Source organism: Phlebotomus papatasi, chromosome 1, assembly GCF_024763615.1.
Source record: "Phlebotomus papatasi isolate M1 chromosome 1, Ppap_2.1, whole genome shotgun sequence".
Taxonomy (NCBI): Eukaryota; Metazoa; Arthropoda; class Insecta; order Diptera; family Psychodidae; genus Phlebotomus; species Phlebotomus papatasi.
The window spans coordinates 27,534,041-27,551,009 of NC_077222.1; the positions used below are offsets into that span (position 1 = coordinate 27,534,041).

Consider the following 16,969-nt stretch of genomic DNA (forward strand, 5'->3'; position numbering starts at 1 on the left):
CCATTCGAATTAAAAATCTTAACTAAAAGTAGTGTAGTTTTAAAAAGATGGAATTAGGTAGAAAAGACTTTATAATTAGGCACTTCCACTTCCAAAGACTTCCAAGCACTTCATTTTCAACTGTACACCACTTCCAACCCTAATATCTCCCCCTTCTCTTTTGTAGTACTTAACTACTTCTGGCCAATGAAAGATCATTATAACGCTTTAGAACCTGTCTTTTTTAGACTAACTAAATCTAGAATATTTTAAAAGCATGAATCCTCATATCATTACTAAAAGTACAAAATATTTTACAAAAATATTCCGAAAAAATATTATTACAAGGAAATTGGAAATTCTAAAGCAACATAAAACAGTAAAAGCCTATTTTTTATTTTTTTTTGTTTTTAATCTTCTATAGAATATATGTTTTTTAATCGTGAACTTTATCGACTGAAATGGATGGCAAAGCTATTCAATTAACATTTTGAGATGCTCTTTTTAATTAAATTAGTTAATTTATTGGTCACATGAAACTTCTTTATAAACCTGCATGAAACTACTCCTCTTGCAGTTTGAGAACTGAAAGCAAAATTGTCAGAAACATCCTACAATTTTGCCAATGATAAATAGCTTATTATAATCTACTACGATAGATAATTGGAATGATAGTTCAGAAATTGGTGAAAATAAAACATCCCAAAAAGTTTCAATTTGATGCAATTTTATAAAATCGATTTGCACAACTCAAGCGAGAAGTGTTGAGCAATTAATAATTTTTTATGAACAGGGGTTACGTAAAGGATTTAGCCCATTCCTTTTAAAAGGATATGTAAAATACACAAAAATTGAAACTGCCCATCGTTAACTGCCCACCTTCCCCTAGAATCACTTAAGCCAATTCTGAGATAAACCATAAACATATTTCTTATTTCTCCAAGAAGTTAATTATACTTAAGGTTGACATATGAGGGGTCACAGAAGAGAAGGAGTTAATATCTCTTATATTTTTTAATCTACCTAGAAAAAGTATTTCGTAAATATTTATGAATTCATAATGTGAACCTACGAAATGTTGTAAGGCGTCTAAACCACCAAAAATTTCGTAAAAGTTTGCACTTTCTTCACAAACATTGTTCGTAACACGACCACTTGACGAGTATTTTTTGTTCTTTTACAAACATTTGTTCGTACCTTTTTGTTTGTCTGGCACAAATTTACAAAAAAGTGACTAAAAGTTTACTAATATTTTTTGGTGTGTTTACGAACATTAAAAAACAAATCTTTGTAAAGAAACAAAAAAAAATGATTTGCAAGTGATGGTATTACGAACAAGGTTTGTGAATAAGTATAAAGTTTTACGAACATTTTAGAGGGTTAGGGTAAAGTGATATAAGTTGAACATAGTGTTACAAGTTGGACATGGCTTTTTTCTTGATAAATACAGTACAAAATTTGTTTTTGAGTATAATAATAATAATATAAATGAAGTACTAAATTTATCAAGATAAAAGCCCTGTCCAACTTGTACCATTGTACAAATTGTACCACTTTACCCTACATGATTTACAAGCTTTTCGTTCGTAAGTTTCCAGTAGGAATACACAAATATTTACGAACAATTTTACGAAATATTTTTTTTTTGTCTAGTAGGGGAAAGTGCCCATGCTCGATAACATTGGAAGCTTCGTAATGACTAAATTTTCTATGTAATATGTGACTCATCGCAACCATATTTTAAAAACTATGGAAAGTTGCCAGTTTTTAAAATAAATCGCGAAGTCACTTTTGTCGAGAAACATAGGAAAAATTTAGTCATTACGAAGCTTCCAATGGTATCAAGCATGGGCACTTTCCCCTACGGTGATAATTAAAAAGAAGTGTATTGCAATATATTGCTGTCATTAAGTTCGAGTATAACAGAGATTAATGAACAAGCTGCTCCAAATTGCATATCATGGTTACTTTTTAAAACCGTCCAACAATCTATTTTTATGTCAATTCGGAAGATTATAGAAAAATTGAGTAGTGTGTATTTGAGAACCATGTTTTATTTTTTTTTTAATTTCCGTTTATTAAGTAAGTAAGAACGAGTTGCAATTTTGAAAAATGTTGCAACTCGTTCTCATCATTAAATTTTTATAGTAGTCCAGTGATTCGACTCGTGGAGAAAGTATTACGCTAATAAATTAGAGTATTTCGTAGTTTTTTTTCTGTTCAGTGTTTTAATGTTTATCGCTCTACAAATCACTTGAATAAATTTATGGTGCAAGAAAAGAATTTCGCAAAATATTGTACGTAAGTGTAACGCAATTGATTGACTGTTCATAACCGATTAGAAATACATAGTTCAAACTTGTTATGGATTTCCAAGACCTGCAAATAAACCAAAACTTGCCCCAATCGGTTGAGAAATATGCTCTCAAAAACGTATTTAATGTTTAGCCGTAGAAAATCGTTAGTACACTGAGAAAAAAAGTAATACACCTAAAAAGCATAGTATTAACACCGATTTCGGATCAATAATGCAGAGTAAAATTAAAATTTCCGGAATGTTATCTAAACACTTTCGGATTTCTCTCACTCAGTGTACGAATTATTGAATATTGTATTTTGGTACTCCTCACTTGGAAGAATACCCTCATTGTCATCAAAATCCTGGTACCCCAAAGAATGTTAAGATCGTTAAAATTCGTGACATTTGCAGCATAGAGCTAGCGCGCAACGTAGTTAATCTAATGAGTAACACATAACCTTGATTACTCCCTAATTTATGACCTATTTGTTCTAAAATGGTTAAGCATTCACTTTATAGGATACCTAATTTTCCATATACTAACGAGCAATGTTTGCTAACGATGCTCTTTCATAAAATGCGCGTATCTGCATAATGTTATACCATTCTCTTCCATTTGACTAAACTCAAAATTTTCTGCAGTTTAGTGTTTATTAAATATTAATGAATGCTGTGTTCTTTCAGAATAATGAGTCGAGTTTCAGCGAGTTGGATGTATCAATCCTCGAGGCATTCGCGATATTTTGCGGCTTGGGAATTCACAATACCCAAATGTATGAGAGTGCGTGCAAATTGATGGCAAAGCAGAAAGTGGCCCTCGAATGTCTATCATATCATGCTACAGCCAGTCAGGACCAAACAATTAAATTGGCCCAAGACTCTATTCAATCAGCCGAGGACTACAGTCTCTATAGCTTCAAATTTATAGGTGTGAAAATTCAATTTTCACCATATCTACCTATTTTAACAGTCTATCTCTTCTAACCACAAATTAGATTTCGACCTCTCTGACGATGACACCTGCCGTGCTACTGTTAGAATGTTCCTGCAATGCAATTTAGTTCAACAATTCAATATACCTTATGAAGTAATTATTGCAGAAATCTCCCTTCAATATCCTTTGTTTTCACCACAAATTAATTCTATTTACTTTGATGGTCTTTTATGTCAGGTTCTCTGTAGATGGATTCTCAGTGTTAAGAAGAATTATAGGCCTGTTAAGTATCACAATTGGAGGCACGCACTCAATGTCGCCCAAACCATGTTTGCCATGATGAAGACCGGGAAGATGGAGGTGAGTTAGTCAGGTCATTAATTTTCTCTAAAGCCTAAGAGTTAATAATGTTGACTTTTGCAGCGCTTTATGCATGATTTGGAGATTTTGGGTCTTCTTGTAGCATGCCTCTGTCATGATCTCGACCATCGGGGCACAAACAATGCCTTTCAGACCAAAACTGAGAGTCCCCTAGCAATTCTGTACAGCACCAGTACCATGGAACATCATCACTTTGATCAATGTGTTATGATTCTCAATTCAGAAGGCAATAATATATTTCAGGTATGTATGGGAATTTACATCTGCAATTGAACTTTGCAATAACAAATGTGATAATAGGATTTCCAAACCATTCACTGCCCCATACACATATTGATTTGAGAATATATTTAGCCCGTAAATTTAAATACAACGGATGTACCTGAACAACTTAAGTGAATCAGATGGAATAAATTATGAAAACTCGATAGTAAAATATAATAAAACTAAATTAGAAGACAATGTGATAGTAAGTTCACTTTAATTTTCTATTATCACATAAATTATTTTCATTGTTTTGCTTTTCTAAAACTTACGGACAACGGTTTGTTAATCCACAAACTTAGATTTTTAAAATATCATATAAAAACAATTTCCTTTACTTGTAATCTTTCTGGAAAATTTTGCTCTAAAGAGACATTTTAACATCAAACAAATAATAAATTTATAAATATGTATAATAAATAAACAAAGTCTTATGTCATAAAAAATTCTAAGCTAGTGTAAGTAAATTTGGAAATCGTATTTTCAAATTATCAAATTCGCTTAGGGGGAGATGGGGCTACTTTGAGCTGTGGGGCTAGATTTTTATACGACTAAATTACTATCTAAATTACATCATGGTTAAACCCAGTTTCAACTAGAAATATGCGAAAAGAAAAAATCGTATAACAATGTTGCCCCACAGCTCAAAGTAGCCCCACCTCCCCCTACAGAGCAAAAAATATGCCAAATCAAAACCCGTGCCTTGTTAATTTTTAGTTCAATACCTACCCTCCTGGTCTCTTACCTTTAATATTATTATTAAAATAACAATAACGCGATACAACAACACTCATATTTAGAAATTTTATTGAGTCATCATTATTTTTTATAACATGGAATAAAATATTTCATAAAATTATTCTTATTTAATATTTATTATTATTATTAATTTTAAAACTCAAAATAAAAACTATAATTTTTTAAATTTAATTACACAAATTTCTAAATTCAACCCTTACGGAATTTGATTTTTGGACATATTTTTTAGATAAAACTTACTTTGCGGTAGCCACGATCACTCAGGATAGATTCATCAGAAGTCAAACAATTAAATACTCCGTGTTAAGCAAATGTATTAAACCTGTACTGAAAGAAGAGTTTTTGAAAAAAAAAATTGTATCTTATTTGGTGAATTTTATACAAAAATTATAGGTATTGACTTTTTTTCTCTTGGAAAAAAGAGATGGAAAAGCTTCTCAGCTTTGCGAAATGCTCAAACTCACGAGATAGAGATTTCCATAAGTTGTTTTTCGCATGATCTTTTGGTGCTTACTGATCTTACTACACTGAGAGAAATCCGAAAAAGTTAAAATAACATTCCGGAAATGTTAATTTTACCCTGCATTATTGATCCGAAATCGGTGTAAATATTATACTTTATAGTTGTATTGGGGGTTAAAGTTACACCTTTCATGTTAATTTTACTCTTAAAAAGGTGTAAAATTAACATTAAAAAATGTTGATATATTTTTACACCTAAAAAGTGTTAAAGTTATGAGGAAAAAAAATTAATCGCACCCCCGTTTTTTCTCAGTATAGAGATTAAATTACTTCATAAATTACAAAAGCGTTTCAAAATCAAAAATTGTTAAAAAAAAATGATTATTCTAGAATGTTCTGGCATAAGTTACAAGCATACGGAGAAAAAAAATGTAAACATGGTGATAGATAAGTCATTCTCGAGTATTTAACCGGTTCATTACTGATTTCAAGACCATTTAAACTTTAACTTTTGAGAATTCAAGATGGCGATTTCTTTAGATCATAGGTATGTTTGAACGAAATATTCGTCTGGACCACCTTTAAAACATATCCAAAAATCAAAAAAAAATCGTAGGAGACGTTTTCGAGAAAAACCCAAAAACATCGTTTTGGATTGGTTGAAGAGAAGGTGGGGGGGGGGGATAAAAATCATAATAATGTTCCTTGGGCCGACTTATGGGGAATCCTCTGAAAATCGGAAGATCGTATCTCTTACCGTTTTTCCTCTAAGTGAATAACAAGTTTTCGGATAGAAAAAGAGAAAATTAAAAAAAAAAGATTGGTCATTAACGGGTCCTTAACCGATACATTACCGATTGCGATCAATGCAATCGGATTGGAAATTTCAAGCCCTTTCCAAAAAGTCCAAATTCATCCAAATCGGTTGAAAAATAGACCCCTCTGAAGTACTTAAAACTTTTTCCTTCAAAAATTCATGATGAGGATTTTTGGGTCATCATAGCTATGTTTGAACGAAATGTTCGCCTTTGGACTATCTCCAAAATATATCCAAGAACAAAAACATCGTAGAAGCTGTTTTCAAAAAAAAAAAAAAAACAAAAAAAAAAGCAAAACAACCATGTTTTTTTTTTATTTGATTTTTGACTCCATCGATGGAGTGAGTGGGTGGAACGAAAAAAACGTCTAAAGATATCGTTTTTTTATTAGGGGTCATCGAAAACCGGAAGTTGATATCTCTTACCGTTTAAGCTCTAGGAATGTGACAAGTTGGAAAAAGTTGATATAACTACCATCTCTTTGAATTCGAACAGTTAAAAAATATCTTCTGCACTATTTTAGGCATCATTTCGAATTTAAAATAATTTTTCAAACCAAAAAAAAAATCCGTAATAAAAAAAAGCTTCTTTTTTACTTCAAATGAGTCTATATTCTAAAAGTAATCGTGACAACCGCAAAGTAAGTTTTATTGAAAAAGGTACGAAAATGAAATTTGTCCTTGCGGCTGAATCTTTAAAAGTTTTTAAATGAAAGTTTCAGAAAATGTCATACTTTCATATGCTTAAGAACTTGAATTAAAGAATTTTTTATAATGCTGAAAAAATAAAAATAATGAGTTTCTTTTAATTTTCGTGACCAATGTAACCCCATAACGGTTCTGAATGGGAAATTATGTTATATTTGAAACACTGGTAATTTAAATGCTGTATGCAAGGACTTTAAAAATTCATAAAGTCTTAAAACTTTATAAATTCTATTATGAGCTAATAAAGTACGAAATATCAACATCCTTTAATTTAAATCAAAAGCTGAAACTTTTATTTTTCATATAAAATATATTAGGCTAAAGGATTACCCTTCTTTTTTTCTAAGAATTAATAAATTTTTTTCATATTTTAATATTCTTTATCTTATAAATGTGTTGTAATATGATTTTTTTCCCGGAAATTTTTCCCTGTGTTCAAGCGCTGAAGAGCTCCTTCATACTTTTAAGTCTTCTTATTTAAAATCAATGTTCTCACACAATCGATTTTGAGCACAATTTCAGTCTCTACAAAAGTTCAATGAATGAAAAAAAAATGGGATTTTTTTAATATATATATACATAAACTGCGCTGACCTAGTTTTAAATCTTCTTTTAATTTACTCCATTTACTTGTATAAACTTAGTTTAATTTGGCATTTTATTACCTCTAGGCTCTTTCTCCGGATGACTACCGGCGCGTGATGAAAACGGTGGAGGCTGCGATACTCTCCACAGATCTTGCTATGTACTTCAAGAAACGCAAGAGTTTTCTCGACCTCATCGAATCAGGAGAATTTGACTGGCAGGGCGAAGAGAAGAAAGAACGTAAGTTTGTATTTCACTTAGAAAAACTCTTTTTTTTTTTGCTCTTAAAGTTTAACTTTTCAATGAATCATCCATATAAAAGGTGAATCTTATTTTGAAAATAAGATAAAATTTCATATTACTGTATAGCAGGAACTTAATTTCCAAGACGAATACTCCGTTCCAAGAAATGCAAAAAAGTTTTCTCGATGCGAGGATTCTTATTTATTAAAGAAATTTTTCCTTTGCTTGTCATATTCTGTAACTGCACAAACAAATCACTTGACTGGTTTTGAGTAAATTTAATTTGAAATAATAAAATTATACAAATGCAAACGGTTCAATCTCGGGTCCAATTCGTCAAGTTTACAGTGGTTAATTTTAAAGAAGAATTTTCAATTAATAATACCGGATTTCACGAATTTCCCGTGGAATTTATATCTTATTTAGGTCGGCACGAGGAGAAAATTAATCTAATCTTTCATTCAATTTCCACTTCTGGTAATCATCCAAAAACACTCGAAAATTTCATCCTGGTGAGAATACCTTTTTCCCTAAGTCTCGAGTGGTCGTTAATCAACAAAGAGGCACGTTGACTCCCTTTTAGGAGCTTTTTGAACAATGTCTCTCATTGTCGGGATTTCCTGTACCTTTTGCTAAAAGACTCATGAGCCGCAGTCAGGACTATTTAAATCACTCAAGAATACCTACATCGGAAAGCATTATTGCCATTTCATATCCACAATTCACAGGCAAAGAGGTGAAGTTGGTTGTCTGCTTGAATAAGATTTAAGTTAGAAATTAAATTTAAGATTGTCAGTTATATCACCCACTTTTGTATTAGCATAAAGACTTTTTAGTAGATGATTTATTTACTTGAATTATTTGATTCTCAAAATTGAGCTATAAATGACTTATTATAGAACACTAATAATTTGGCGAATAGTAACGGAAATCAATCATTCTCCTTATGTTGTGGAATTTCTGACAATAGTGAAATCGTAGAGTTTAATTTCCAATAGTCTCGAGTTTCGACTTGATACCCACATAATCAACCAGTATAACATATTAATTAAAATTTAAATTTATACTACTAGTTCGTATTGTGTATATAAATTAAGGCTCAGATGTCATTAACTTTAGTATTGTCCTTATTGTCATTGTTCTCAAGACCGGCAAATTGGGGAATCAGTGCAGCAATTATAGTCCCATGCACTTTGTACATAACTAAATTTTGTACTGTGGAATTGGAACATTAAATAACTACCTACATCAACATCTTACACAAATTTCTCGTTACAGACGTACTTAAACATTTATTAAATTTCCTTGTGTTAATCCTCAAATAAGTTAAGGTTTATCCCCAAGAATATACACACCGTAAAAATTTTGACTGAAAAACATCAATCAAAATTATCATTCATTCAGAGTTTAGGATTAAAGATTAAAGGTACTTTACATAAATTGCTTTTACCAGATTCTTTATCACAAAATTTTACGGACTTATTTGTGACATTTACTACCTTGTTTTATTACTTATACTCAACGAAAAACCAGTATATATAATCCGCTTTTTAGAATTTATACCGATTTGGAACTTAAACGGTAAGAGATATCAACTTCGGTGACCCCTAATAAAAAATATTATCTTTAGTCTTGTTTCTCATTTTTCCCTTTACCCCATCTTCCCACCAAAATCGTGTTTTTTGGTTTATTTCTAAAACGGCTTTTACGATTCTTTTTATTTTCGAATATGTTTTAGAGATATCCCAGGTGAATGTTTCGTCCACAACATATCTATGATCGTAAAATTTTTGACTTTGAAAGTCAAAATTTAATTACTGCTCAGGGGCCAATTTCCAACTAATTTGCTTAAATTTGATTTTTTTTGAAAAGGTCTTGAAATTTTGAATCCGAATGCATCGGTCGTAATCGGTAATGAATCCGTAAAATACTCGTAATTGCCTTCATGTGTGTGTCTTGGCAATAACCCCCATGCCATGCGTCCGCCGCCGTCTCAGCATTGGCGACCAGCCTCCAATTGATTTATCTTTGATATTTGTCCGAAAGTTTATTACCGGGCTTGAGGCCAAATGGTAAGAAGTATCCATTACCGGTAATATTGCATTTTTACCACCGACATCTAAAGTGACCCATTCGTCCTACGGGAATTAAATCTCGTTATGGAGTTGCCCATATATGGCTCTCAAATATGAACTAAAGTGCGAAAATGAAATAAATAAAAGTCAGCATGAGGAATTCTGATGGTTTTCCTGGACCTATGAGCTCATCTCGCTTTTCTTGTGGTCGTGAATCAAATAAGGGTAGTTGCTAGGGGTTGAAAAGTTTCACCTAATATGATGTCCTTTATTTGATATGATGACTTAGGGCAGAATCACATTGACAGTAAAATGCTCACCGTCACCGTCAAAGCCCTCACCGTATTTCGTTGATTTACGCATTTTCATTGTAATTTTTACGCAAATTCTCAATTACCGTGTTACATTATCTCATACTCGGTGGCACTAGGCGAAAATAATATAAGAAAATTGAAGAAATAAAACGAAAATGCGATAAACGGTGAGCAAAAAAACTGTACGAAAAACTGTAGCAAAAAATCCTACAGTTTTTTGTTTGGTTACCGTTTATCGTATTTTCGCTTTATTTATTCAATTTTCTTATACTATTTTCACCTAGTGCCACCGAGTATGAGACAAGGTAATATCGTAATGGAAAATTTGCGTAAGAATTGCAATGAAAATGCGTAAATCAACGAAATACGGTGAGGGCTTTGACGGTGACGGTGAGCATTTTACTGTCAATGTGATTCTGCCCTTAATATTATGGGTTTTTGAAACTGTGATCATCCTTCTTCCCATCTATGACTTATGAATAATGGACATATGAATAGGACCAGTAAGATGTAGTCTAATGCTTAACAATTGTATATAGATAGATAGATTGTATAGGCAGCATGGTACGATCACCGGGCTGCAGACACCTAGGCTCTATTTGAGCCCCTTACCTACCCAACAAACCTTATTCCAATTCTTTTAAAACCTGGTTGAACTGCATATGCAGAATATCCTGAGCTGCCGCGCTTTTGATATCCTCCAGTGTCAGCACTCTGGCACCACATTGATGGAATGAGGAATTGGATATGATCAAAAGCACTATTCGTAGAATGGAAAAATTAGCAAAGAAAATAAAACACAGACGAAGCATTTCATGTAGTGCATTCTGCAAGACAGATTTATAAAAAGCAAATAAGAAAATCAAAATGTACTGCAAAACGACTCTTCTGTGAGAGTATTGAATCTACCACGGAGACGGCAAGGATCAAAAATGTCCTTGATGGTAAATCCCAAAGGTTTAGATCGTACTCTCAGAAAACCGTATGGGAACTTTTGCAAAAATAACTCAGAATCGATTAATTTGCTAATTGAGACGAGCTTTCCTGATAGCACATTTTCTATTAATTCTGAGAATTCTGAGAATTTGGGCTTTTAAAAGTTTTAAGCTGTTTAAATCAGCGGGAATAGATGGCATCTTTCCTGCTTTATTTCAAAGAATTACGTATAGTAAAATCTTTCCCTGGAGCTATTTTTAGGGATATTAATACAGCTCGTTTTGCTTTAGGCTACATCCCTAGTTTATGGCAAGAGACCAAGTTTGTGTTCATTCCCAAGCCTGGCAAAGCTGATTATAGTGAAGTTAAATCATATATCATATATAGTCCTATAAGTCTTAACAATTGTATGTGTATCCTGGAATACAGAAGCCGGGATATAGAAGAAACTCTTTAGAACGAAGGCAGGGGTTAGAATCAAAGAAATGACTAAGGTGGTACACCGAATTTAAAAAGGAATAAACCGCCCAATATACAAATCTTAATTTAAATCTTAAGATCAATAATATTTTAAAAATATTTAAAATTCAGAGATTCATATTTATATTTTTTTGTTACCTTTTTCCAAACTGTAACATAACCAAGCAATTTTTACAATTTATGATAAAAAATACCTTAGCGCAGGAATTTATTGAACTACTACAAAAAGCATCCTGGATTTGGATATCTTTATAGTTTTTAATCATACATAAGTATTGAATTTTAATCGATTATAATAAATAACAATAATGCTGACACAACATTCCATGAAGGAACAAGGCCTTCCCGCAAGGGGATTTCTAGACATGCATTATTATTAGGTGAGATTCTTAACAATCTTACCTACTATAATCCTAACAAAATTTCATGTCGTCCGATCGACCTCAAATTTGGCCAAAATGTGTTTCGCCACTTCCTGATTCCGAATATATATGTGGCTAAGTTACGTTCCCGGCCGCTCTTTGGAGCTTAATAGCTCCTAAACTAAAAAAGATATCGACTTGCGGTTTTCGGCAAAGGTTATATATCGGGTGAAAATTGCAACTTGGTGCATAGACCCCCCACCCCCCACCCCTCCTTCCGCCATTTTGAAGACCCCCCTTTTTTTGTCTTCTCAATAGCTCCGCCCCTATGGCATTCAGCGGACTCAAACTTTAGTATGTTATAGCTGGGGCTTAGAGCTTTCCATCAATACCAAACTTAAGTTCCCCCGACCCCCCTGACCCGAGCTATAAGGGTCCAAAAAAAATTTCTTAAAATGGCCATTACTCCGGTTCTAATTGTCAGAATTTAAAAAGTGAGGGCTTTTTGGAAAGCTCTCGTGAAATGCCACTTCCCCTTCTAACATCGCAAGTTCATAAAACCACCGCTAGGGGCGCTTTTTTTAAAAAGAAAATTTTTCAATCTTAAAAGTTAAATAACTCAAAAATTCCATTGTGCATCTGGCTGAAAATTTAGTATGTTGTAGCCGTTGATTATACCTATCAAACAAAAAAAACCTTAAGTCGATCTAAAACCCCTGACCCGAGCTATAAGGAGTCAAAGTTCGAACATTGACCGGCCTCTATCTCCGGTTCTAATTAACATAGCGACCTAAATTTTACCTTTTTGGTTTCGTCTCGATGAGCACTTTCAGATGGAAGTTCAAAAAGTCACCATAGGTGGCGCTGTGATAGCGTCAAAATTCATCGAAATTCAAAGTCACTTTTCTCAAAAACGGCATTGTGCAAGTTAATGAAATTTTAGTATGTTGTAGTCCAGTCTAGGACGTTTCCAAAATGGTGCGTATGCGCGCTGTGGTTTCAATAGAACCGGAGATATGAGGGGTCAAAGTTCACGAAATTCAAAAAATCATATCTCCGGTTCTATGTGACCGATTTTGATGAATGAGGGCTTAAACGAAAGATCTCACCAAATTCTACAACTTTCTAGAATATTTGAACTTCGTGGGACCAACACCAGGGGCGCCACAGTTGAAAAACCAATTTCAATATCACATAACCTCAATTATCTCGACTGTCGCTAAACCGATTTTGATGATTACTTCAACATAATTGTAGAGCACATTTTTCTCTACATTTCGTCCATACATCATTTTCCACTCAGACTACGCTATCACTCCGATTTTGCCGTTTAAGTGTGAAAAAATTGATTTTTCCCATAATAACGCTTTGAAATCACTCAGATGCCAATTTGACTGCCTCTACTCCACCAAGACACTTAAAATAGGGTTTTAAATGGAAAGTCCCACAAAAGACAACAATTCTTTGATATAGTTGAAGTTCAACAAATGACTACTTGGGGAACTCTGGATGAAAAAACGAGTTAAGAAACAAAAAACCTCGATTATCTTGGCTTCTGAGTAATCGATGAGATCATGTTCTATGGGAAAATTATAGAGAACATTCTGGTCTACATTTCACCCATATAACACTTTTCTGTCAGTTCATCCAAATCCTTGATATTTTGGTTTAAATACAAAATTTGTATAATTTCACGAATTTGATTCAAGATAACTGAATGGCGTCTCCCAACTTCAGCTCCAAATCGAATTTGCATGCACTCCGAGTTAGCTCACGTTAAGAATCTCACCTACATAAGCCGGTTAGGATTATCTGTCCCTTTTTTCTTGTGCGGGATGAGGTTGTCAGTCCCATGCCCCGTGGAATCCAGTGCAGTGAAGCTCACTGGATGCAATCCGTACACCTTTAACGCCAGAAAAATTCCTGGTGACCTAAAGGGAATTCGAACCTGGGACACTTGTATCATAGAGCGAGTGCTCTACCACTTGACCCATTGAGTGCCCTAAATCGATTATACACTGAGAAAAAAACGAGGGTGCGATTAACTTTTTTTCCTCGTAACTTTAACATTTTTAGGTGTGAAAATATATCAACATTTTTTAATGTTAATTTTACGCCTTTTTAAATGTAAAATTAACATGAAAAAGGGCAACTTTAACGCCTAATACACCTAAAAAGGGTAATATTTACACCGATTTCGGATAAATAATGCAGGATAAAATTAACATTTCCGGAATGTTATTTTGACTTATTCAGATTTCTCTCAGTGTAATAATAAAAAAACGCAGTGTATGCATATTTTTTTGAGTAGGGGAGAAAAAACGCGCTATATCTTCGGACCACCTAAGCTTCCGAGGTTTCGAACAACTCATTTTTTGTAATAATATGTTCTTCATGTAGAGGAAAGTAGCCTACCTTTGAATACGGCAGCATTTGAATGGTTCAATTTTTCTCTTAATTCTCAAAACAAAAATTCTATTTTGTGAACTATAGTTAATACTATTAACTATATACGATTAACTTCGATTAACAAAATGGATTTTTAGCTTTGGGAAATTAGAGGGAAATTAAAGCATTCAAAGGCTGCCACATTCAAAGGCTGGCCACTTTCCCCTATTTGATGCATTGTAATATCATATCTTAATAACTAGTCCGATGCTTCAAATTTCCTGATAAGAGCGCTGTGACTCAAATCCATAACAAATATAAGTCCCAAAAGATACAAGAGAGTTAAAAAGTTCTAGGCCACTCCGCATAAGTTCCGACTTTGTAAGAATTTTAAGTGTTCAATATTGTGTGTCAATATTTTCTGAAAGTTTTCATTTATTTTTTAGAGCAGTTCAAAACAATAGTAAAGATGTATAATGTATATATTTAATAAAGATGCAGTGCAAAAAAAAACTTTGCAAAATGATCGAACTAGATAACTTTATTTTTCCAAACATTTAATGGATGGGATAGCATATTGAACTCATGAACTTATGTATTCTGCGGAATGTCATTACCATCCATTAAAGATTTGTGACAGATATTCCCCCAGTATACCCGTCTTTACGATTATCATAAAAATCTTTTTTTCTTTATTTATATCTTTGGCTTTAAAAGTCAAAAATATAAGCGAGTGCACAGAAAGAATAAAAACGTTATATCATTAATATCTCCAAGAAAACATATTGGCAAACAATTGAACCGAAAAATCCCCACAGTCTGGTAAATGTCACATTTCTGATAATTGATTATTTTCTCCAGCATATAGATTCAACTCCGGAGATATGTATCGATTCCGCTAAATTTGTGCAAGTCCTCTTGATGGCAACATTATCTTGTTATTTATCCACATCGAGTAAATCAGGCGTGGGAGTTATGGGGATGATTCTAAGTCCCACAGCTTCATTGAAATTTTATGATGGGGGTAAAGAGTGGAGATGTCTTGACGTGAATCAAGACTCGAAATGAGGGTAGAATGAATGAATATTAATGACTTGAAATCTCATACAAAACGCTTATTTTGGCCCTCAGTAAATAATTTATAAAGGAAATAATTGAAGAAGCCAAATAAAAAAAAAGTCACACAATCCACCCCAGAAACTCATTTTGTTGTCCACAACATCTAAGCCTTTCCACCCCATTTCTGGGAAACATTTCTCTGAGTGGGTGGTAAAAATTGAAGTGTCCATTGAATGCTTGGGAGATTAGAGGATATAACCCATGATGACAGTATATGGAGGAAAGAGGATATGAAAGATTCTGAAATTTATCTGTGAAATTTTCTTGGTAGAGAATTCTTCTTATGGTAGATTAAATTTTGTATAAAGTAAAGTGCCCTCGCTCGACCAGTTCCTCGTCTCGACCAGTAGATTTATTTATTCAATTTATTTATATTTGCTATAATATTTTACTTATGATCTAACATTAACAGGCCAATTGTTCCATGAATAATACGAACCAGTGACAAATTCATAGAAATTGACGAAATTGACCATCAAACATTCAAAAATTGACTCACCGGTCAAATCGAGGAACCCGGTCGAGTGAGGGTACTTTACCTTAACAGGTCACAGTCATTAATTTCAAGAACTTTAGTAAATTTCTTAAAGTAATTATATTTACTCGTTTATTTTTTAAATCACTAAAATTTAAAGAAATCTTTACAAAAAAATAAAAAAGATGCTATATGTACACCTACTCTTTAAAAAGGGATTTGCTATTTTTTTTTAATTTGGCGATCAAACTTTGGGGGTAGTAGTTTTTAGATTTATAGCCGCATTTGTAACTAAGTGCGATCAAAAAGTAAGTATTATTATTTACAAACCTTGGAGTTTAAGGTTTGTAGATAATATAATTAGTTTAGGATTGTTCAGTTATAAAAATTGGAGATGAAAGGCTATAGGGTAAGCTTGCCAAATTTCGGCATAGTTGCATGCGAGCGCCAAAGTCTGAAATTTGAAATGTAATATTTTTAATACAAATTGATTTTTTTTTAATACTTCTTCTTAAGGAGTGTTTTTTTTTAATCTTTTAGACAATTTACAGTTTTTATTTTCTCTAAAATCATTCTTCATACATTTCAACCCTCTAACGGGTAAGACCACCTCCAGGCGGTCTTCAGAAAAATCACATTTACAGCGACAATAAAGATTTTATTTATTTAAAAGCGCTATAGTGTCCTCGGTAATAGTCTTATAAACATCTCTTGAAAGTTTGAATTCATTTTGACTCTTCGTTTAGTTGCTATTCCCAGTTTTGTCTGACAGGTCAGAGAAAAAGCAACAAAAAATATTTGTGCAAAAAAACCCATTTCCAATTTTCATAAAAATACCGATTTAAAGTTATTTGACTAAATTAAATTTATTTTTTACTGAAAGATATGCCATTCTACTTTGTATATTTTATTTAAAAAATTGGAAAAAAAACTAAAAATGTGAATTTTAGAAGCAAAAATAGTTTCAAAAAATTTTTATATTTTCTCACCTAGCGCCTAAACTAAAAAAAGATAATGAAGAATGGATGGCTTTTTCGACTGTATTGGATCATAATTATCCTAGGAAACATTGTTTTAGAACTTTTTTTCGTATATTAAAGAAAACACCGTTAGAGGGTTAAAATGAATAAAAATATAGACATAGGTTTGGTGGCCTATTTCGGCCACATTCATCCTGATACTTCCTTGTCCTTCTGGAATTCTTTCAAAGTCTTTTTCACATCATCTGGTTTGTCGATGCGACATTTTTCGTTATTTTTTGAATCGTATAATCCCTAGATTATACAAAAACTAAAAATTCATGGAAATTCTAGGAACAAAAACGTGGCTGGAATTGCAAGCTGGGCGAAATTTGGTAAACTTACCCTAAATATTTTCTAATTTAAATAT

At 32.8% G+C, this 16,969-nt stretch overlaps 1 protein-coding gene across 1 annotated transcript in view; it reads left to right on the forward strand.

Annotated features, from left to right (window-relative positions):
• LOC129799550 (cGMP-specific 3',5'-cyclic phosphodiesterase) overlaps positions 1-16,969 on the forward strand; it is a 57,007-nt gene that overhangs the window by 23,301 nt on the left and 16,737 nt on the right. The window contains exons 6-10 of the mRNA XM_055843558.1: positions 2,963-3,206; positions 3,274-3,365; positions 3,450-3,572; positions 3,636-3,836; positions 7,275-7,428. Coding sequence (XP_055699533.1) covers positions 2,963-3,206; positions 3,274-3,365; positions 3,450-3,572; positions 3,636-3,836; positions 7,275-7,428 — 814 coding nt within the window. The remainder of the gene's footprint in view (positions 1-2,962; positions 3,207-3,273; positions 3,366-3,449; positions 3,573-3,635; positions 3,837-7,274; positions 7,429-16,969) is intronic.